A 24,651-nucleotide genomic window follows, 5' to 3' on the forward strand; every position below is an offset into this window, starting at 1 on the left:
CAAAGCCGCCGATAAGGGTTCCGCTACGGTTATCATGGACCGCGACGACTACGTCCACGAAGCCATGCGCCAACTAGCCGATCTCGAGTATTATCAGCCGCTGCAGCAACCGATCTTCGAACAGACCGGGGAAGAAATTCGCGAAATCATCGAAAATATGGCTCGACGAAAAATCATCCCGCTAAAAACCGCCGAATATCTATTACCGCCCGATAATCCGAAACAGAGGCAGTTCTATCTGCTTCCCAAAATCCATAAAGAACGCGAGAAGTGGACGGTACCCGATCGCGTACCGCCGGGGAGACCGATCGTCTCCGACTGCGGCTCCGAAACCTACGAAATTTCGGAATGGATCGACTACTATTTGCAGCCGATCGCCCGCGGTCACCCGTCGTACGTCAAAGATACCAACCACTTTCTAGATATTTTGGCCGGTAAACAATTTAGCGCCGATGCGTTACTAGTCACCATGGACATCGATTCGCTCTACACCAACATCCCCCACGAAGAGGGTATCGCCAGCATCCGACAAGCTCTCCGAGATAACCCAAACCCGGGACGCCCGGATGCCGAGCTGCTGAAACTACTCGAAATCAGCCTGAAGAAAAATGACTTTAACTTTAACGAAAACACATATTTACAGGTAAAAGGTACCGCAATGGGTAAGCGTTTTGCTCCTTCTTATGCCAATATCTTTGTAGCCGAATGGGAAAAAGAAGGTCTGTCCAGAAGCGAACTCCAACCATCGCTATACGCTCGGTTCATCGACGACATCTACATAGTTTGGGAACACGGCCGCGAAACGTTGATGCAATTCATCGACGTCCTACAAACAGTGAGCCGATCCATCAAACTCAAGTTCGAAATCAGCGACACCAGCGTCAACTTCCTGGACGTAACCACTTTCAAAGGCCCGCGATTCGAAACAAGTGGCACAGTAGACACCAAAGTCTACTTCAAACCAACCGATTCGCATCAATTACTACATCGATCCTCGTTTCACCCTAAACACACATTTTCCGGTATAGTTAAAAGTCAAATTCTCCGGTTCCGGCGCATCTGCAATAACGATTCGGACCTACACGCAGCGTCCGGAACCGTCCTTAAAGTACTCAGAGGTCGTGGCTACAAAGACCGCGAACTGCGACACATCAAAAGCCAAGCTCTACGGCACCACGCCGAACGAGATCTACGAGAACAACAACGGGCCGACGAACCGCCGAAAAAGCGTTTACCGCTTATCTTACCTCACTCCGAAGCCAACCGAACCCTAGCCCGTAACATCCGAACCAGATTTACGGAACTGGCTACGGCCACCGGCCGGTCTGACGAGGTAACCACGGTCACCGCCTACACCAAGCACAAGAGTCTCAAAGATCTCCTAACTTCGTCGCAGCTCAAACCCACGGAGCCACCCCCTCCCCGAGTCCCCTCTTCACCGCATCGTAACAGAAATACTTCCGTTGTTTCCAATTCTTCTATTTCCAGGTCTACTCAAAGAACTCCGTCAACCCGACGTCGAGGCAACAAGAAATGCAGAACACCGAGATGTCGTACGTGTCCACTCGTCCGAGAAACAACCGTTTGCCGCAGCCACAACAAAATGCACGCGATCCGCAGCACAATTAATTGCGCGACCCGTGAAATTGTATACTGCATCGAATGCACCAAGTGCAACATGCTGTACGTCGGCCAAACCGGAATGTCTCTACGAGAACGCGTCACTCATCACGTCTCACGCATCAGAACGAAGAATTCGACTCCAGTCTCGGACCACTTCAACCAAGTCGACCACACCCGCGAACACTTTCGGGTGTACGGTCTCCAACACCTACCAGGCTCCACGAGACCGATCCGCGAAGCAGCCGAACAAGACTGGATACGACGACTCGACACGAACACGCCCCGAGGCATGAACGTCCCGTAGACCGCCTCACTACAACAATTAACTCTCACTACTTTTTTACAGGGATAACCCGCTGCCCGTGCACTAGTGGGGTCTCCAAACCTTCGGTTCGGTCCCCTAACCTCTATCTCTAAACCTAACCCTAACCCTAACCCATGATTCCTGCACTGACACTGACGAAGGCAACCTCGCCGAAATATCTGTCAATGGAGCGATCTACTCGAAAGAAGAAACGACCACCAGCTGAGAAGACCAGCAAGGGCGGAGGACGCCCTGAGCGACACCAGCAACCCGGGATGTCGCCGAAAAATTACTATAGAGCTCTTCAAGTGGCGCACCACCTTGCCCAGTTGAGCTCTGGTCCGAAAGCGATTCGGAGGAAGAAGGACCATCTGAAGATGTTCCTGCGGCCGGCGGCTTGCACCGAAGCAGTAACGGTGCAGCTGCACGCTGCCGCGGACGTCTGGATGGAGACAGTTTCGAAAGAGCTGACCATCCATTACGCTGCCACATTTGTTCAGCTAATGGGTGATCCTCTGCCGGACTGTCTATCAGCACAGGATGTCGCCCTGACATGGGCCCGGAGGAATTTCGGCTCCCGTCTGAGCCCCGGAACGATCCGGCTTTTCAACATCGCGCTGGATTTGCGGTCGAAATTCCGCGGTCAGGCTCTGTCTGACAAACTCAGAAATGTCCTATCTAACCCACCTTCTTCCCCTTCTCATTTCAGGTCACACCACCAGGAGGCACCCACGGAACCGAAGATTCGTCCGCCGCCGAGACCGAGCCGGAAGATTCGAAAGCCCGCGACGCCGAGGACGCCTGCACCAACCGCAGCCGCGCCCGCCGCGCCCACAGCGCCTCCTTCTTTTTCTGATTCCAGGTCACCGAGAAGCTACGCGGATGTCACCAGGACGCCACCAACCAGAATGGCGCCACCACCGAGAAGTCCGATGCCGACGCCGCCGCCGCCACCAAGAAGTCCGACGCCACCGAGAAGTCCGACGCCGCCGCCTCGAAACCCGACGCCGCCGCCGCCGCAGAGAACGCCGACCGCACCAACCAGCAGTCCGACGCCGTCTCTCTCTTCTTCTCTTTCCAGCTCTCCGTCTCATTACAGGTCACCAGGGCGCCTACTGCCAGCGCGAAGTCCGACGCCAACACCGAGACCGATGGCGCCCCAGGAAGTTCGCCGTCATCCGAATACGGGTCGGAAGAAACAGGATTGGAGTCTGCCACCAACCCGGCGACCCATTCTGGTGATTGGTGACTCAAATCTGAGTAACATCACATCAAGCCGCCGTCCGGATGACGTCCAGATCGAGAGCTTCCCCGGCTGCAAGATAGCTCATCTCGCCGACCTGATCGATGCTGTACCGGAGCGCCGAGATCGCCCGGATACGGTGATCATCAGCGTCGGAATCAACAACCGCGACAACAACTTCGAAGCGACCGCCAGGAAGACCACACAGCGCCTGATCAACGCCGCAGTCAAGAAGTATCAGCACTCGTTCGTCCACTTCGTTCAACTCAACACGACCCGCGAACACCAGCAGTTCGCCCGGAAGTTCAACGAATTCCTCGAGATTCACGACGACGTCACCGCGATACCACCCATCGATGATCGACGCTTCAGAGTTGTTGGAGACGGGATCCACTGGAACCGTGGTACAGCTAACACCCTGCTGGACCACTGGCTCAGTGGTTTAAACTAAGTATTAGTGAGACCAACGGGTCCACTATTGGTGAGTTAAATCAACCGGAATTAACCAATGCTTCTCTGATTTCTTCCATTTCCAGGTCCGACGAACACGAAGAACCGGCACCAAACCAAGCGCGACGCGATCCGGTCACCGCTCTCGGGAGCCCGGTGGTCAACCTCACACGTTCACTCCGCCTAAGTCCGGCGCAACATCAGCTACTCCGAAAGGGCCTCACTTATTGCCCGACTCCAAAAATCGGTTCTGATGCCGCCGCGACCGAGCGCACCAAGGGAGTGTGCCGATTCAACCGGCTAGTGAAACTCGACCATCACTTCCGAGACAAACCGGACCGCGAGGCTCCGCGTTTCCGTCTGCCCAGCAGTTGGGCTCCGGATGAAATAGAACCAGTAATCGCCGGGTTCTGCAACGACGCGCACGAATTGGCTCAACAAACCAGGGATACGCGTCGCGTAAATGATAACCTCACTAAACAGGAACGCGAAGCCCTCCAGCAGCTGCGTGACAACACTAATATTGTCATCAAAGCCGCCGATAAGGGTTCCGCTACGGTTATCATGGACCGCGACGACTACGTCCACGAAGCCATGCGCCAACTAGCCGATCTCGAGTATTATCAGCCGCTGCAGCAACCGATCTTCGAACAGACCGGGGAAGAAATTCGCGAAATCATCGAAAATATGGCTCGACGAAAAATCATCCCGCTAAAAACCGCCGAATATCTATTACCGCCCGATAATCCGAAACAGAGGCAGTTCTATCTGCTTCCCAAAATCCATAAAGAACGCGAGAAGTGGACGGTACCCGATCGCGTACCGCCGGGGAGACCGATCGTCTCCGACTGCGGCTCCGAAACCTACGAAATTTCGGAATGGATCGACTACTATTTGCAGCCGATCGCCCGCGGTCACCCGTCGTACGTCAAAGATACCAACCACTTTCTAGATATTTTGGCCGGTAAACAATTTAGCGCCGATGCGTTACTCGTCACCATGGACATCGATTCGCTCTACACCAACATCCCCCACGAAGAGGGTATCGCCAGCATCCGACAAGCTCTCCGAGATAACCCGAACCCGGGACGCCCGGATGCCGAGCTGCTGAAACTACTCGAAATCAGCCTGAAGAAAAATGACTTTAACTTTAACGAAAACACATATTTACAGGTAAAAGGTACCGCAATGGGTAAGCGTTTTGCTCCTTCTTATGCCAATATCTTTGTAGCCGAATGGGAAAAAGAAGGTCTGTCCAGAAGCGAACTCCAACCATCGCTATACGCTCGGTTCATCGACGACATCTACATAGTTTGGGAACACGGCCGCGAAACGTTGATGCAATTCATCGACGTCCTACAAACAGTGAGCCGATCCATCAAACTCAAGTTCGAAATCAGCGACACCAGCGTCAACTTCCTGGACGTAACCACTTTCAAAGGCCCGCGATTCGAGACAAGTGGCACAGTAGACACCAAAGTCTACTTCAAACCAACCGATTCGCATCAATTACTACATCGATCCTCGTTTCACCCTAAACACACATTTTCCGGTATAGTTAAAAGTCAAATTCTCCGGTTCCGGCGCATCTGCAATAACGATTCGGACTTACACGCAGCGTCCGGAACCGTCCTTAAAGTACTCAGAGGTCGTGGCTACAAAGACCGCGAACTGCGACACATCAAAAGCCAAGCTCTACGGCACCACGCCGAACGAGATCTACGAGAACAACAACGGGCCGACGAACCGCCGAAAAAGCGTTTACCGCTTATCTTACCTCACTCCGAAGCCAACCGAACCCTAGCCCGTAACATCCGAACCAGATTTACGGAACTGGCTACGGCCACCGGCCGGTCTGACGAGGTAACCACGGTCACCGCCTACACCAAGCACAAGAGTCTCAAAGATCTCCTAACTTCGTCGCAGCTCAAACCCACGGAGCCACCCCCTCCCCGAGTCCCCTCTTCACCGCATCGTAACAGAAATACTTCCGTTGTTTCCAATTCTTCTATTTCCAGGTCTACTCAAAGAACTCCGTCAACCCGACGTCGAGGCAACAAGAAATGCAGAACACCGAGATGTCGTACGTGTCCACTCGTCCGAGAAACAACCGTTTGCCGCAGCCACAACAAAATGCACGCGATCCGCAGCACAATTAATTGCGCGACCCGTGAAATTGTATACTGCATCGAATGCACCAAGTGCAACATGCTGTACGTCGGCCAAACCGGAATGTCTCTACGAGAACGCGTCACTCATCACGTCTCACGCATCAGAACGAAGAATTCGACTCCAGTCTCGGACCACTTCAACCAAGTCGACCACACCCGCGAACACTTTCGGGTGTACGGTCTCCAACACCTACCAGGCTCCACGAGACCGATCCGCGAAGCAGCCGAACAAGACTGGATACGACGACTCGACACGAACACGCCCCGAGGCATGAACGTCCCGTAGACCGCCTCACTACAACAATTAACTCTCACTACTTTTTTACAGGGATAACCCGCTGCCCGTGCACTAGTGGGGTCTCCAAACCTTCGGTTCGGTCCCCTAACCTCTATCTCTAAACCTAACCCTAACCCTAACCCATGATTCCTGCACTGACACTGACGAAGGCAACCTCGCCGAAATATCTGTCAATGGAGCGATCTACTCGAAAGAAGAAACGACCACCAGCTGAGAAGACCAGCAAGGGCGGAGGACGCCCTGAGCGACACCAGCAACCCGGGATGTCGCCGAAAAATTACTATAGAGCTCTTCAAGTGGCGCACCACCTTGCCCAGTTGAGCTCTGGTCCGAAAGCGATTCGGAGGAAGAAGGACCATCTGAAGATGTTCCTGCGGCCGGCGGCTTGCACCGAAGCAGTAACGGTGCAGCTGCACGCTGCCGCGGACGTCTGGATGGAGACAGTTTCGAAAGAGCTGACCATCCATTACGCTGCCACATTTGTTCAGCTAATGGGTGATCCTCTGCCGGACTGTCTATCAGCACAGGATGTCGCCCTGACATGGGCCCGGAGGAATTTCGGCTCCCGTCTGAGCCCCGGAACGATCCGGCTTTTCAACATCGCGCTGGATTTGCGGTCGAAATTCCGCGGTCAGGCTCTGTCTGACAAACTCAGAAATGTCCTATCTAACCCACCTTCTTCCCCTTCTCATTTCAGGTCACACCACCAGGAGGCACCCACGGAACCGAAGATTCGTCCGCCGCCGAGACCGAGCCGGAAGATTCGAAAGCCCGCGACGCCGAGGACGCCTGCACCAACCGCAGCCGCGCCCGCCGCGCCCACAGCGCCTCCTTCTTTTTCTGATTCCAGGTCACCGAGAAGCTACGCGGATGTCACCAGGACGCCACCAACCAGAATGGCGCCACCACCGAGAAGTCCGATGCCGACGCCGCCGCCGCCACCAAGAAGTCCGACGCCACCGAGAAGTCCGACGCCGCCGCCTCGAAACCCGACGCCGCCGCCGCCGCAGAGAACGCCGACCGCACCAACCAGCAGTCCGACGCCGTCTCTCTCTTCTTCTCTTTCCAGCTCTCCGTCTCATTACAGGTCACCAGGGCGCCTACTGCCAGCGCGAAGTCCGACGCCAACACCGAGACCGATGGCGCCCCAGGAAGTTCGCCGTCATCCGAATACGGGTCGGAAGAAACAGGATTGGAGTCTGCCACCAACCCGGCGACCCATTCTGGTGATTGGTGACTCAAATCTGAGTAACATCACATCAAGCCGCCGTCCGGATGACGTCCAGATCGAGAGCTTCCCCGGCTGCAAGATAGCTCATCTCGCCGACCTGATCGATGCTGTACCGGAGCGCCGAGATCGCCCGGATACGGTGATCATCAGCGTCGGAATCAACAACCGCGACAACAACTTCGAAGCGACCGCCAGGAAGACCACACAGCGCCTGATCAACGCCGCAGTCAAGAAGTATCAGCACTCGTTCGTCCACTTCGTTCAACTCAACACGACCCGCGAACACCAGCAGTTCGCCCGGAAGTTCAACGAATTCCTCGAGAATAACGACGACGTCACCGCGATACCACCCATCGATGATCGACGCTTCAGAGTTGTTGGAGACGGGATCCACTGGAACCGTGGTACAGCTAACACCCTGCTGGACCACTGGCTCAGTGGTTTAAACTAAGTATTAGTGAGACCAACGGGTCCACTATTGGTGAGTTAAATCAACCGGAATTAACCAATGCTTCTCTGATTTCTTCCATTTCCAGGTCCGACGAACACGAAGAACCGGCACCAAACCAAGCGCGACGCGATCCGGTCACCGCTCTCGGGAGCCCGGTGGTCAACCTCACACGTTCACTCCGCCTAAGTCCGGCGCAACATCAGCTACTCCGAAAGGGCCTCACTTATTGCCCGACTCCAAAAATCGGTTCTGATGCCGCCGCGACCGAGCGCACCAAGGGAGTGTGCCGATTCAACCGGCTAGTGAAACTCGACCATCACTTCCGAGACAAACCGGACCGCGAGGCTCCGCGTTTCCGTCTGCCCAGCAGTTGGGCTCCGGATGAAATAGAACCAGTAATCGCCGGGTTCTGCAACGACGCGCACGAATTGGCTCAACAAACCAGGGATACGCGTCGCGTAAATGATAACCTCACTAAACAGGAACGCGAAGCCCTCCAGCAGCTGCGTGACAACACTAATATTGTCATCAAAGCCGCCGATAAGGGTTCCGCTACGGTTATCATGGACCGCGACGACTACGTCCACGAAGCCATGCGCCAACTAGCCGATCTCGAGTATTATCAGCCGCTGCAGCAACCGATCTTCGAACAGACCGGGGAAGAAATTCGCGAAATCATCGAAAATATGGCTCGACGAAAAATCATCCCGCTAAAAACCGCCGAATATCTATTACCGCCCGATAATCCGAAACAGAGGCAGTTCTATCTGCTTCCCAAAATCCATAAAGAACGCGAGAAGTGGACGGTACCCGATCGCGTACCGCCGGGGAGACCGATCGTCTCCGACTGCGGCTCCGAAACCTACGAAATTTCGGAATGGATCGACTACTATTTGCAGCCGATCGCCCGCGGTCACCCGTCGTACGTCAAAGATACCAACCACTTTCTAGATATTTTGGCCGGTAAACAATTTAGCGCCGATGCGTTACTCGTCACCATGGACATCGATTCGCTCTACACCAACATCCCCCACGAAGAGGGTATCGCCAGCATCCGACAAGCTCTCCGAGATAACCCAAACCCGGGACGCCCGGATGCCGAGCTGCTGAAACTACTCGAAATCAGCCTGAAGAAAAATGACTTTAACTTTAACGAAAACACATATTTACAGGTAAAAGGTACCGCAATGGGTAAGCGTTTTGCTCCTTCTTATGCCAATATCTTTGTAGCCGAATGGGAAAAAGAAGGTCTGTCCAGAAGCGAACTCCAACCATCGCTATACGCTCGGTTCATCGACGACATCTACATAGTTTGGGAACACGGCCGCGAAACGTTGATGCAATTCATCGACGTCCTACAAACAGTGAGCCGATCCATCAAACTCAAGTTCGAAATCAGCGACACCAGCGTCAACTTCCTGGACGTAACCACCTTCAAAGGCCCGCGATTCGAGACAAGTGGCACAGTAGACACCAAAGTCTACTTCAAACCAACCGATTCGCATCAATTACTACATCGATCCTCGTTTCACCCTAAACACACATTTTCCGGTATAGTTAAAAGTCAAATTCTCCGGTTCCGGCGCATCTGCAATAACGATTCGGACTTACACGCAGCGTCCGGAACCGTCCTTAAAGTACTCAGAGGTCGTGGCTACAAAGACCGCGAACTGCGACACATCAAAAGCCAAGCTCTACGGCACCACGCCGAACGAGATCTACGAGAACAACAACGGGCCGACGAACCGCCGAAAAAGCGTTTACCGCTTATCTTACCTCACTCCGAAGCCAACCGAACCCTAGCCCGTAACATCCGAACCAGATTTACGGAACTGGCTACGGCCACCGGCCGGTCGGACGAGGTAACCACGGTCACCGCCTACACCAAGCACAAGAGTCTCAAAGATCTCCTAACTTCGTCGCAGCTCAAACCCACGGAGCCACCCCCTCCCCGAGTCCCCTCTTCACCGCATCGTAACAGAAATACTTCCGTTGTTTCCAATTCTTCTATTTCCAGGTCTACTCAAAGAACTCCGTCAACCCGACGTCGAGGCACCGAGAAATGCAGAACACCGAGATGTCGTACGTGTCCACTCGTCCGAGAAACAACCGTTTGCCGCAGCCACAACAAAATGCACGCGATCCGCAGCACAATTAATTGCGCGACCCGTGAAATTGTATACTGCATCGAATGCACCAAGTGCAACATGCTGTACGTCGGCCAAACCGGAATGTCTCTACGAGAACGCGTCACTCATCACGTCTCACGCATCAGAACGAAGAATTCGACTCCAGTCTCGGACCACTTCAACCAAGTCGACCACACCCGCGAACACTTTCGGGTGTACGGTCTCCAACACCTACCAGGCTCCACGAGACCGATCCGCGAAGCAGCCGAACAAGACTGGATACGACGACTCGACACGAACACGCCCCGAGGCATGAACGTCCCGTAGACCGCCTCACTACAACAATTAACTCTCACTACTTTTTTACAGGGATAACCCGCTGCCCGTGCACTAGTGGGGTCTCCAAACCTTCGGTTTGGTCCCCTAACCTCTATCTCTAAACCTAACCTTAGCCCGTGCCAGGTTTCCCTCGTAAATTATCTTAACTGATTAATTATTAATCATCAATCTATTTGCAGAATCATCCTCCGTCGCCTGAAGCAGAAACCCGCTCAGAGACAGAGTACAAAACAAACTCCAAGATCACAAGCTCCACAGGAATCATCAACCTTTTATCTTTTAATTAGTTCTCTCTGCTTTACTTTGAAAACTCAATCGAAATTCAGTAAGTAAGAAGACAGACCAAATATCAGAAACAGTTAGAAAAATAAACAAAAGCGCGATATCGGGAACCGAACCCTAACCGCTAGTACTGACTGGTTGCCTGTCCCAGGACGATAGAAACCGGTAACCAGTCCACCGCTATTATCTATTTCGAAAATATGCGTCAGCACTGAGATTATATCATAGAAACACCCGAAAAGTGTTAGTTAATCTATTATAAATTTAGAAAGAAAGGGAATCTAGAATAGGTAAGAATATACTCAATTACTAAAACGGCGCGCCTGATCGGGACTCGAACCCGCGGCACCCGAATTAAGCTCCGGAGAATACTCGGGAACCGTACCCGCCGCTCCGAAATTAACCGCTAGTACTGACGGGTTGCCGGTGCCCCGCGTTAGATACCGGTAACCAGTCCACCGCTCTTATTTATTCTGAAAATATGCGTCGGCACTAAGATTATATCGTAGAAACATCTGAAAAGTACTATTGTATCCGTCAAAGATTCAGAATTAAAAGGAATCCTGAATAGGTAAAAAACATTTAGAATAGAACTATTCAATTACTAAACGGCGCCTGGTCGGGACTCGAACCCGCGGCACCCTAATTAACCTCCGTTTAATCTATAACGTTCGGTCGGGGACCTAACCCGCTACGTCCTAATTAACTATTATCGTATCTACGCGCCAACTCTTGGAACATACTCTATATAGATCCGGGTGTCAAGTTTCAAATTTCTCTAAAACAGACAGTTTATTTTCGGATAACAATTCTAATGAGATCGCTCAAAAGTATTAGTAGCTATATTCAAAAACCGCACTATAGGTTGTAGAAGTATAAGAAGTTTATAGGATAAATAATAGTCCACGGACATCAATCACTGTTTACAAGTCACTCATAATTAGTGACCGATCGGCCACCTGCGCCTCTTGACTAATTATCCGACTCAATTCTATACAAAATCGCAGTTACGACGCCTTCAAACTCATCAGTTTTTTTCAAAGAACACAGCCCAATATTCCCGATTCAAAAAGAGTTTTATATCACGTATATATTTCAACCTTCGGATTAAAGAAGAAGATCATAGTGTTTTTGAACCACTCAAACTACGCAAGCTTAAACCGATTTACTGAATACCCGCGCTCCGGTCTGAATATATTTGTCACATATTCAAGTTCACATAGCTTTACTCGATCCTAATAACTCTAAATAAGCGTAGTTTATCTAATAGAATCATATTTAAGAACTTAGAATTAAAACAGACGTATCAGTAAGACATTTCTATCAAAACTCGTCACCCATAATTAGGGCTAATTAACCACCCGCGCTCACTCAGTAATTTAGATCTTACGGGTTATAACTTCCTACTAAATCGCCGACGCCGCGCTGTCTAATTCATCCAATTTTCGGTAGAATACCGCGTAGATATTTCAAAATCCGCTCTTTAAAGCTTTAGAATACGGAGAAAACTTGATTAACTAAGAGCCGGATTTCACCATTTACGACTATTTAGTAAACACGCGTATATCGGAATACGCCTCGGCCGCGCACCGCTAATTAACGCGTCTAAACTAATTAGGAATTAAGCAATTTTGAAACTGAACTCGGACATATTTCGAGCATTCCGGTTCACGTATATTAATAATACATATTCTAGATTTCTCTTTATAGAAAACACTTTGAGTATTCATTAGGTTATATCGAAATAAACTTTTCAATTCTATATTAGACACGCCGTTCTTTAGATCTTTAGAACTATACATCAAAGCAAACTATTCAACAGCTAGATCAAGGGCCATAATTAGTGCTGTTTTCTAGTCACTCTGGATCAAAGGCATAATTAGTCAGACCCCTAGTTTGTCTATTAGCTTGATCACAGAAGTACAATTAGTCTAGATCACAAGGTCTCATATGGTCACTTAACTTCTAACTCAAATACTGTTCACTTGTTGCGCGCTGCGTGTATAAAAACCCGTGTCTAATCCTAGTTCAGCATGATTCCTGCACTGACACTGACGAAGGCAACCTCGCCGAAATATCTGTCAATGGAGCGATCTACTCGAAAGAAGAAACGACAACCAGCTGAGAAGACCAGCAAGGGCGGAGGACGCCCTGAGCGACACCAGCAACCCGGGATGTCGCCGAAAACGTATTATAGAGCTCTTCAAGTGGCGCACCACCTTGCCCAGTTGAGCTCTGGTCCGAAAGCGATTCGGAGGAAGAAGGACCATCTGAAGATGTTCCTGCGGCCGGCGGCTTGCACCGAAGCAGTAACGGTGCAGCTGCACGCTGCCGCGGACGTCTGGATGGAGACAGTTTCGAAAGAGCTGACCATCCATTACGCTGCCACATTTGTTGAGCTAATGGGTGATCCTCTGCCGGACTGTCTATCAGCACAGGATGTCGCCCTGACATGGGCCCGGAGGAATTTCGGCTCCCGTCTGAGCCCCGGAACGATCCGGCTTTTCAACATCGCGCTGGATTTGCGGTCGAAATTCCGCGGTCAGGCTCTGTCTGACAAACTCAGAAATGTCCTATCTAACCCACCTTCTTCCCCTTCTCATTTCAGGTCACACCACCAGGAGGCACCCACGGAGCCGAAGATTCGTCCGCCGCCGAGACCGAGCCGGAAGATTCGAAAGCCCGCGACGCCGAGGACGCCTGCACCAACCGCAGCCGCGCCCGCCGCGCCCACAGCGCCTCCTTCTTTTTCTGATTCCAGGTCACCGAGAAGCTACGCGGATGTCACCAGGACGCCACCACCCAGAATGGCGCCACCACCGAGAAGTCCGATGCCGACGCCGCCGCCGCCACCAAGAAGTCCGACGCCACCGAGAAGTCCGACGCCGCCGCCTCGAAACCCGACGCCGCCGCCGCCGCCGCAGAGAACGCCGACCGCACCAACCAGCAGTCCGACGCCGTCTCTCTCTTCTTCTCTTTCCAGCTCTCCGTCTCATTACAGGTCACCAGGGCGCCTACTGCCAGCGCGAAGTCCGACGCCAACACCGAGACCGATGGCGCCCCAGGAAGTTCGCCGTCATCCGAATACGGGTCGGAAGAAACAGGATTGGAGTCTGCCACCAACCCGGCGACCCATTCTGGTGATTGGTGACTCAAATCTGAGTAACATCACATCAAGCCGCCGTCCGGATGACGTCCAGATCGAGAGCTTCCCCGGCTGCAAGATAGCTCATCTCGCCGACCTGATCGATGCTGTACCGGAGCGCCGAGATCGCCCGGATACGGTGATCATCAGCGTCGGAATCAACAACCGCGACAACAACTTCGAAGCGACCGCCAGGAAGACCACACAGCGCCTGATCAACGCCGCAGTCAAGAAGTATCAGCACTCGTTCGTCCACTTCGTTCAACTCAACACGACCCGCGAACACCAGCAGTTCGCCCGGAAGTTCAACGAATTCCTCGAGAATAACGACGACGTCACCGCGATACCACCCATCGATGATCGACGCTTCAGAGTTGTTGGAGACGGGATCCACTGGAACCGTGGTACAGCTAACACCCTGCTGGACCACTGGCTCAGTGGTTTAAACTAAGTATTAGTGAGACCAACGGGTCCACTATTGGTGAGTTAAATCAACCGGAATTAACCAATGCTTCTCTGATTTCTTCCATTTCCAGGTCCGACGAACACGAAGAACCGGCACCAAACCAAGCGCGACGCGATCCGGTCACCGCTCTCGGGAGCCCGGTGGTCAACCTCACACGTTCACTCCGCCTAAGTCCGGCGCAACATCAGCTACTCCGAAAGGGCCTCACTTATTGCCCGACTCCAAAAATCGGTTCTGATGCCGCCGCGACCGAGCGCACCAAGGGAGTGTGCCGATTCAACCGGCTAGTGAAACTCGACCATCACTTCCGAGACAAACCGGACCGCGAGGCTCCGCGTTTCCGTCTGCCCAGCAGTTGGGCTCCGGATGAAATAGAACCAGTAATCGCCGGGTTCTGCAACGACGCGCACGAATTGGCTCAACAAACCAGGGATACGCGTCGCGTAAATGATAACCTCACTAAACAGGAACGCGAAGCCCTCCAGCAGCTGCGTGACAACACTAATATTGTCATCAAAGCCGCCGATAAGGGTTCCGCTACGGTTATCATGGACCGCGACGACTACGTCCACGAAGCCATGCGCCAACTAGCCGATCTCGAGTATTATCAGCCGCTGCAGCAACCGATCTTCGAACAGACCGGGGAAGAAATTCGCGAAATCATCGAAAATATGGCTCGACGAAAAATCATCCCGCTAAAAACCGCCGAATATCTATTACCGCCCGATAATCCGAAACAGAGGCAGTTCTATCTGCTTCCCAAAATCCATAAAGAACGCGAGAAGTGGACGGTACCCGATCGCGTACCGCCGGGGAGACCGATCGTCTCCGACTGCGGCTCCGAAACCTACGAAATTTCGGAATGGATCGACTACTATTTGCAGCCGATCGCCCGCGGTCACCCGTCGTACGTCAAAGATACCAACCACTTTCTAGATATTTTGGCCGGTAAACAATTTAGCGCCGATGCGTTACTCGTCACCATGGACATCGATTCGCTCTACACCAACATCCCCCACGAAGAGGGTATCGCCAGCATCCGACAAGCTCTCCGAGATAACCCGAACCCGGGACGCCCGGATGCCGAGCTGCTGAAACTACTCGAAATCAGCCTGAAGAAAAATGACTTTAACTTTAACGAAAACACATATTTACAGGTAAAAGGTACCGCAATGGGTAAGCGTTTTGCTCCTTCTTATGCCAATATCTTTGTAGCCGAATGGGAAAAAGAAGGTCTGTCCAGAAGCGAACTCCAACCATCGCTATACGCTCGGTTCATCGACGACATCTACATAGTTTGGGAACACGGCCGCGAAACGTTGATGCAATTCATCGACGTCCTACAAACAGTGAGCCGATCCATCAAACTCAAGTTCGAAATCAGCGACACCAGCGTCAACTTCCTGGACGTAACCACCTTCAAAGGCCCGCGATTCGAGACAAGTGGCACAGTAGACACCAAAGTCTACTTCAAACCAACCGATTCGCATCAATTACTACATCGATCCTCGTTTCACCCTAAACACACATTTTCCGGTATAGTTAAAAGTCAAATTCTCCGGTTCCGGCGCATCTGCAATAACGATTCGGACTTACACGCAGCGTCCGGAACCGTCCTTAAAGTACTCAGAGGTCGTGGCTACAAAGACCGCGAACTGCGACACATCAAAAGCCAAGCTCTACGGCACCACGCCGAACGAGATCTACGAGAACAACAACGGGCCGACGAACCGCCGAAAAAGCGTTTACCGCTTATCTTACCTCACTCCGAAGCCAACCGAACCCTAGCCCGTAACATCCGAACCAGATTTACGGAACTGGCTACGGCCACCGGCCGGTCTGACGAGGTAACCACGGTCACCGCCTACACCAAGCACAAGAGTCTCAAAGATCTCCTAACTTCGTCGCAGCTCAAACCCACGGAGCCACCCCCTCCCCGAGTCCCCTCTTCACCGCATCGTAACAGAAATACTTCCGTTGTTTCCAATTCTTCTATTTCCAGGTCTACTCAAAGAACTCCGTCAACCCGACGTCGAGGCACCGAGAAATGCAGAACACCCAGATGTCGTACGTGTCCACTCGTCCGAGAAACAACCGTTTGCCGCAGCCACAACAAAATGCACGCGATCCGCAGCACAATTAATTGCGCGACCCGTGAAATTGTATACTGCATCGAATGCACCAAGTGCAACATGCTGTACGTCGGCCAAACCGGAATGTCTCTACGAGAACGCGTCACTCATCACGTCTCACGCATCAGAACGAAGAATTCGACTCCAGTCTCGGACCACTTCAACCAAGTCGACCACACCCGCGAACACTTTCGGGTGTACGGTCTCCAACACCTACCAGGCTCCACGAGACCGATCCGCGAAGCAGCCGAACAAGACTGGATACGACGACTCGACACGAACACGCCCCGAGGCATGAACGTCCCGTAGACCGCCTCACTACAACAATTAACTCTCACTACTTTTTTACAGGGATAACCCGCTGCCCGTGCACTAGTGGGGTCTCCAAACCTTCGGTTTGGTCCCCTAACCTCTATCTCTAAACCTAACCCTAACCCTAACCCTTACAGTTACTGTAAGAGCTGATCAGTGATAATCAGCAAAATGAGATGTAGTTGATGATAGAGCGCGACCTAAAACACAGCTTACCCTGTGTCTCTAATGCGGCACCGCTCTCTTACCCCGCCCTGTGTCTCCAATGCGGCACCGCTCTCTTACCCCGCCCTGTGTCTCTAATGCGGCACCGCTCTCTTACCCCGCCCTGTGTCTCCAATGCGGCACCGCTCTCTTACCCCGCCCTGTGTCTCTAATGCGGAACCGCTCTCTTACTGAGTCTCTCTCAAAATATTCCTGAGTTTAATTCCTAATAATCCATTTTTGTAAATTCAACTCGTATAAACTATCAAACCGACATAAAACCACATTTCATCATCGTAACGCAGTTAGTTATTTTACTGTTACGTAATTTGTGTCGAGTCAACTAGACACCCGGATTAATGAGGATGACTGAGGTTTTTTTTTAAAGAGAAATATCTAGAGGTCACCCAGACTCAATTTTACCCCTTTGATATCATTCGAGGTGAAGTTCTTTATTTCTGTGACAAATTTCTATGAAATATTTTGCTCAAATAAATTCATTCTGATCTAATATCAACGAAAATAAGTGTAGTTATTCATAATTCAGTATGAAATTGGGCTCTGTTTTGAGGAATTACTATTTTTCCAGAAATCGGATCCAGAATATCACCTTGCCATCACCATGACAACGCACCAGTCAAAACAAACAACAATCATTCAGAAATGAAGCCCTGTAGATTCTTAAATTTGGTTTCAAGTTTCTTTACTTTGGTTGAGTAGATTCTGAATGATGCAAAGTTTACTAGAGACACTGGTTTTATCAAAATCATCTCTGGAAGACAGTGCCAATCCTGGAAGGGTTTTAACAGTAACTCAGATATTGTGTTCCACAGCATTCAGATCAAACCAACAGTTCACACTCAATTTGAGAACTATTTTGTGTTTATCTAAAATGCATTTCACGTTTATTTTGACTCAAGATATAAATTTCTAAATTTCCAATAGATGGCACCTGTGATATACAGTATATTCGTATTAATCCAATAATTTGGTGGTTCAGCAGAAATCCAATAGGTGGCGATCATGTCGTAATAACTATTCATCAGTATATATCAGACACCCTGGTTTATCATCTGATCAAAATCACTGGGTTTGAACTTGGAACATCCTAAAAATCCTCTAAACAGCATGAAACATCACAGTCATTTAGAATCAATAATTCATTCATTTGACGCGCAGTCAATTTCAGGTGTAGACGTGTCGCAGGTTTCAGTTATTGAGATCCTCCTCCATTAGACTGAAAATAAATCAAACAACGTTCATTATAACATCATTAGAGCAATTCACAAAAATCATATCAAATATTCGATACAAATAAGAGTAACTAAACGAACCTGATCTAAACATCACCTTCTTTTGAGTAGAATAAACAAAACTCTAGCGTTACGCCTACATCTGAAATAATACAAAACACTGAAAATCATTATTTCTTCATCAGATAAAAATGAAAACAGATTCAACAAGATTCAAAATGCTTTTAGTGCCAAGAATTTTCAGTGTTACAATCTTTTTTTCATACAAGACTTAACGGTAAATTAGTTCAGACTTAGAGCAGGGAACACTATATGAATTTATTCCCACACCGTCTGAAATTACAGATTTCACAATGAAATTTGCAGCGTGTTCGTTGCTCAGCAGCAGGTGAATCGCACCATTCAAACATGTTTGATATTTCCACAGTTAATTTCAGCGCAGCAAAATTTTTGTTTAGTCCCAAACACAGTAAATTGAGCCGCAATCTTTGACAAGCTTTCAAATCATGACGGCATCAATGATTTGAGAACGGCGCTGAAAACCTGCTTGGATTTTGGTTAACTCGGTTTTAAAACACCACAGTTTTTAACTTCGAAACTGTTTCTACAAATCTACTGTGGGTTTTTTATTCGTCGACTAAAAGTGGTGCAACGCCGTGCATATCACAGCAGTTTGTGTCAGTTGCGATCGAAAGCAACTGTTGGCCTACTGTAGGCCGGAGTAGAACACGGGCATCTAGCCCGATACGGCTTGCGACGAGTCGGTAGGCGTCGCAAGCCGGCATATGTCGAACAGATAGAGCAGAAACTGGCGGCCTCTCGTAGGCCGTTAATCGGCGATAAACCCAGTTGTGTCGGTAGGCGTCGCGTTGCTTGTCGACATAAGTCAGCCTTAATCCTGCTTTCTCAGAGAACTGCTCTTCCTTCTCTTTGAGATTTTCCTAAATCTGCACCCGTACCTTCGCCGTGCCCTCCTCCAATTTTCCAGGGGATCCTCGTGATTCGTGAGATTGTAGTCGGGAAATTCTCTTACCTGTTTTGGAATCCGCTCGGTCCGGCAACGGCGCTTCCCGATAAACTACCGTTCAAACTGGAGCCAGCAATCGCTCTGTTACTGGCCGATTAGCGATCGCTCTCATCGCGGATTATCCCGACTCGGTCGATGTGGCTTCCGCTAGCGCTAAGACTGCCAGTCATAGCCATAGACATCTCACCGATACTAGGTCCGATACTGGAGTTCGCTACCCGGTGACTGGTCGTTTCTATACTGTGAGAATCAGCTACAACAAATATAAACATTCACTCATACTAGTACTGAACTAACTTAAATGACGTCATAGGGCGATTTATATAGCAGCCACACCAGACAACATGGCTTTATCAGTTAAACCCCCTATGACATCATCAAATTATCTTTCTCTTTCTGGCAAGTCTATATAAAACGTAGAAAAGTTGGCCACCTCCAATAAATCCGCCTATGACATCATCAAATTATCCCTTCAGAATCCTAGAAAGACCGCTGATTCCGGACCCTGCACTATATGAAAAGTATGGTTTAAGTACTTACGGGCGTAAGGCCCCGATGGGCCACTTCCTTCGTTCTTTTCGAACTCAAATCGAACTCCGCCCGGAGTCAGTCGTCGATACGCCGCAACCACCGCTGCGACACAGCGATATCGGTACCACGCCGTAAACATACGGCTAAACTAGCGACAACTGGCGCTACGATAACAGACGCAGTTACACCACCGGCTATTACCATATTCCTCTTGTGCTGTGGTAGGTGACCGTAACGTGTGTGTAACTGAAACACAAGATAAACACATGAGAAATAGCATTTTTCATAGTAAAATTTGCGATAAAAATCTAGCGCGTGGTGGATTTAGGTTCCAATTTCTGTTTCTGACTAGCGCCATCAAGCGAGTAATTTCAGAACTTGAATATGTCGATATCCTGTATTTCACCCGATAAGCCTTATCCTATGTCCTTGTCATTACGGTTAAATGACAGTAACCACTTGATACAGTTTATGCGCAGTGTTTAGAACTAGGATTTTGACAAATAAAATCAATAAGGATTTATTACTTCTAAGTGTTGGTTATTCAACGTCACTCTGTGAATTCAATTCGAATACAGTCTATATTCAATCCCAGTTTTTGGCTATATTCAATTATTGAAAAACTGGGATTGGGATTGACAATCCCAGTTTTTTGTGTGGTTTTAATTTGACACTGGACCCAGTTCCACAGTTGTGGGGGTTTAATTTCATCCAGTTCCACAGTTGTATGGGTTTAATTGAGACTGGATCCAGTTCCAGTAAGGGTTATAACTGTTCCTAGGTGGGAGGTGTTTACATACAGTGACATCAGTTCGTTAACAGTCCCTATAGTCAATTATAGTCAATTTGACTTTGTATTGAGTTTAACAGTTGTGTGGGTTTAATTTCAACATGAAAGGACTTTTCAAAGGACATAATAATATCTGTAATGAGGCATTCAATGAATGAACACTTTAAATCCCAATTCATCTGTTTGGGTTAAATTCCTTTAGTTCAACAATTTCATCAAATTGAAAAACTGTAGTCAGAAAGCTGACCTATCACACATATTAAGCTATCATTTTATGTCTCACGTGGTCACCCTGTGTGATAGGCTTCACGTATAAAAGACTTTCAGTTATGTGTCCATGCGTATATGTTCTCGGAATTCGGATCAAAAATGACCTTTTGGGCACGAGGCCCTTGTGATTCGTGTGGAAATATAATAATGATCACTAAATTGAGATTCTCAGAGACAGACGGCAGATGGATTCCTAATATTAGTCGATAATTTACCTCGCGTCCGACCCAGACGGGAATCTCTATGATCATCGCGGGAACTGCGATTCCAGCAACGAGTCCGATACCGACCGGAGCGCCAACTAACGTGCCGAGTTGCCACAATATCTTCTTCTTTCGGCTCCATGGCTTTTTACCCCAGAAAGTGCAGCCAGACGGACTGAAAATCAACATAATCGACTAAATTATTACTCAATTTCTAAGGACTTATAAACCTTTATCATCGATTAAAGGCCGAGCTCGGGTTTACAAGGAAGGACCATAAATATCAATGGATTCATTCTATCACTTGCAACCATTTGATTCAGAGCTCTGACAACTAGAGAATCGCCATGTGTGCAGGGGCCAGTTGCATAGTCATGGCTTAGACTTAAGACTACTCTAAGACCAACTTAGTTAATAATATAACCAATCTAACAACTTAAGACCAGGGCCCTGTTTCACAAAAAAGTTAAACTCAAATTCTTGGTGTAATTGCCATTGGTTACTTCATTTCTTCAATGAACACAACAATTCAAACTTAACCGTTTAAGCCTTAAACTTTTTCGTGAAACTGCACCCAGTCCCAAGATTTAAGACCACCATTATAACATCATTAGAGCAATTCACAAAAATCATATCAAATATTCGATATAAATAAGAGTAACTAAACGAACCTGATCTAAACATCACCTTCTTTTGAGTAGAATAAACAAAACTCTAGCGTTACGCCTACATCTGAAATAATACAAAACACTGAAAATCATTTTTTTCATACAAGACTTAACGGTAAATTGGTTCAGACTTAGAGCAGGGAACACTATATGAATTTATTCCCACACCGTCTGAAATTACAGATTTCACAATGAAATTTGCAGCGTGTTCGTTGCTCAGCAGCAGGTGAATCGCAACATTCAAACATGTTTGATATTTCCACAGTTAATTTTGTCGCAGCAAATATTTTTGCTAAGTCCCAAACACAGTAAATTGAGCTGCAATCTTTGACAAGCTTTCAAATCATGATAGCATCAATGATTTGAGACAGTAACCACTTGATCTGGTTTATGCGCAGTGTTTAGAACTAGGTCAATTTCAGGTGTAGACGTGTCGCAGGTTTCAGTTATTGAGATCCTCCTCCATTAGACTGAAAATAAATCAAACAACATTCATTATAACATCATTAGAGCAATTCACAAAAATCATATCAAATATTCGACATGAATAAGAGTAACTAAACAAACCTGATCTAAACATCATCTTCTTTTGAGTAGAATAAACAAAACTCTAGCGTTACGCCTACATCTGAAATAATACAAAACACTGAAAATCATTATTTCTTCATCAGATAAAAAATGAAAACAGATTCAAAATGCATTTAGTGCCAACAATTTTCAGGCTTAGAATTTTTTTTCTCATACAAGACATAACTGTAAATTGGTTCAGACTTAGAGCAGGGAACACTAGCCTATATGAATTTATTCCCACACCGTCTGAAATTACAGATTTCACAATGAAATTTGCAGCGTGTTCGTTGCTCAGCAGCAGGTGAATCGCACCATTCAAACATGTTTGATATTTCCACAGTTAATTTTGTCGCAGCAAATAATTTTGCTAAGTCCCAAACACAGTAAATTGAGCCGCAAGCTTTCAAATCATGATGGCATCAATGATTTGAGAACGGCGCTGAAAACCTGCTTGGATTTTGGTTAACTCGGTTTTAAAACACCACTGAAACTGGTTTGTAGAGGTCTGTGATTAGGGCCTAAGATATATCTACCTGAATTGAGGGATCACTTGTTCACTTCATCGCCAAACAGTTATTCCTTGAACTCTCTGATGACTGCAGTTATTCAGTTGAGCATCACCCTGAAATAAACATAGAAACCTGTCAGAGAAAGCACTCTAAAATCCAGGGTATCAGAGGGTCAAATGCTCCATCTGTATTGATAGTAATAGTTTAGGCCTCGATCCACTCTTTATGTCATTGATACTTTTTACTGCGGTGAGGGCTAGTGGTTAGAGCGTTCATCTCTGGGAAGCCAGGTCGTGGGTTCGATCCCCGTTGTGTCCTCGGGCAAGACACTTATCCTCACTGCCTCTCTCCACCCAGGAGTAAATGGGTACCTGGTCTGATAGAAGACTCCTGAGCGCTTGTTAGCAGCTCGGTGTTACTTCTCCAAAGGGAGAGATGACTGATACATGTTAGAGTATTAAAATTGGCCCGGGTAATAATACCGAAAAATGTAAAGCGCTCTGAGCAGCTTGGCTGGATTTAGCACTATATAAGACACATATTAATATTATTATTATTACTGAATGATAATGGTTTTACAGCACGCATCAGTGAATAGAGATTGCTGCTGCTCGTGGGGTTAAACCGGAGTGTTTTATGTCGCTCTCCATCTCGAATCACCTTCATACATCACAAGTATTCGATTCATAAGTAAATCTACTTACTGTATTTCAATGTTGAAATGGTTTGAAGACATTCTGTCGCTTCTGCGTTGAAAGAGAAGCTTCTAAATATTTCAAGTGTAAATAGCGATTTATTCGTCCGCCATGCTTGTTCTGCAGACCGCGCAGCTCGAGGTCGACTCGGACTCAGGCTTTGCGCTCCGAGCACCAACTAAAGAGTTCACGGTTCTAGCCGCGGATGGCTTTAGATACCGCTCCGGATTACTAGCGGGGGTAATGAATTCCACGGAATTAGCAATACGTAGCAATTCTAGTGAACTTCCGAGCTATTGTTCGAATAAAACATTCTAAAATTATTCCCAATTAATGAAAGAATCAAATAATCTTATAAGTTGAATTGGTGACTCACAACACGTATTTAACCTAATAGTTTTTTTCAGCGGGGCACGGCTGAGAGTATCGACAAGTTTTGTATTTCTTTAACAAATATCTGTGAAATTTTTTGCTAAAAATTCATTCTATTATTATATCGATAAAAATAAGTGTAGTTATTCATTTCAGTATGAAATTTGGCTCTGTTTTCAGGAATTACTATTTTTCCAGACATCGGATCCAGAATATCACCTTGCCATCACCATGACAACGCACCAGTCAACAAACAACAATCATTCAGAAATGAAGCCCTGTAGATTCTTGAATTTGGTTTCAAGTTTCTTTATTTTGTTTGAATAGATTATGAATAATGCAAAGTTTACAAGAGACACTGGTTTTATCAAAATCATCTCTGGAAGACAGTGCCAATCCTGGAAGGGTTTTAACAGTCACTCAGATATTGTGTTCCACTGCATTCAGATCAAACCAACAGTTCACACTCAATTTGAGAACTATTTTGTGTTTATCTAAAATGCATTTCACGTTTATTTTGACTCAAGATATAAATTTCTAAATTTCCAATAGATGGCGTCTGTGATATACAGTTTAATCCAATACGAATACGTATTCGTATTAATCCAATAATTTGGTGGTTCAGCAGATATCCAATAGGTGGCGATCATGTCGTAGTAACTATTCATCAGTATATATCAGACACCCTGGTTTATCATCTGATCAAAATCACTGGGTTCGAGCTTGGGATATCCCTCCAAATCCTCTAAACCGCATGAAACATCACAGTCATTAAGAATCAACAATTCATTCATTTGACGTGCAGTCAATTTCAGGTGTAGACGTGTCGCAGGTTTCAGTTATTGAGATTCTCCTCCATTAGACTGAAAATAAATCAAACAACATTCATTATAACATCATTAGAGCAATTTCACAAAAATCATAGTAAATATTCGATATAAATAAGAGTAACTAAACGAACCTGATCTAAACATCATCTTCTT

General features: G+C 48.0%; 1 protein-coding gene across 4 annotated transcripts; it reads right to left on the minus strand.

Annotated features, from left to right (window-relative positions):
* Positions 1–17,692: 17,692 nt before the first annotated feature.
* Positions 17,693–23,432, minus strand: LOC141914683 (E3 ubiquitin-protein ligase RNF19A-like). 4 transcript variants are annotated; one of them, XM_074805941.1, is made up of 9 exons: positions 23,306–23,432; positions 22,626–22,714; positions 22,090–22,150; positions 21,526–21,992; positions 20,867–21,029; positions 19,601–19,837; positions 19,067–19,313; positions 18,115–18,193; positions 17,693–18,017 (listed from the first exon to the last, which is right to left on the minus strand). In XM_074805941.1, the coding sequence occupies exons 6-7, from the start codon at positions 19,728–19,730 to the stop codon at positions 19,156–19,158; spliced, it is 288 nt and encodes a 95-aa protein (XP_074662042.1). In that variant the 5' UTR covers positions 19,731–19,837; positions 20,867–21,029; positions 21,526–21,992; positions 22,090–22,150; positions 22,626–22,714; positions 23,306–23,432; the 3' UTR covers positions 17,693–18,017; positions 18,115–18,193; positions 19,067–19,155. The 4 variants fall into 4 exon arrangements, with proteins under 4 accessions (XP_074662042.1, XP_074662044.1, XP_074662041.1 ...); XM_074805940.1 differs by having other exon boundaries at positions 17,695–18,017; positions 18,115–18,175; XM_074805942.1 differs by lacking the exon at positions 22,090–22,150 and having other exon boundaries at positions 17,695–18,017; positions 18,115–18,175; positions 21,526–21,586.
* Between the last annotated feature and the right edge of the window lie 1,219 nt (positions 23,433–24,651).

This window comes from Tubulanus polymorphus, unplaced genomic scaffold (genome assembly GCF_964204645.1).
Source record: "Tubulanus polymorphus unplaced genomic scaffold, tnTubPoly1.2 scaffold_76, whole genome shotgun sequence".
NCBI classification, from domain to species: domain Eukaryota; kingdom Metazoa; phylum Nemertea; class Palaeonemertea; order Tubulaniformes; family Tubulanidae; genus Tubulanus; species Tubulanus polymorphus.

Bases quoted from the DNA above. Each gene is read 5' to 3' on its own strand.
- LOC141914683 (XM_074805941.1), bottom strand. From the start codon at position 19,730: ATGTTTACGGCGTGGTACCGATATCGCTGTGTCGCAGCGGTGGTTGCG. The intron at 19,314-19,600 runs GTAAGTACTTAA...TATTTGTTGTAG, and splicing joins CCCATCGGGGCCTTACGCCC to CTGATTCTCACAGTATAGAA.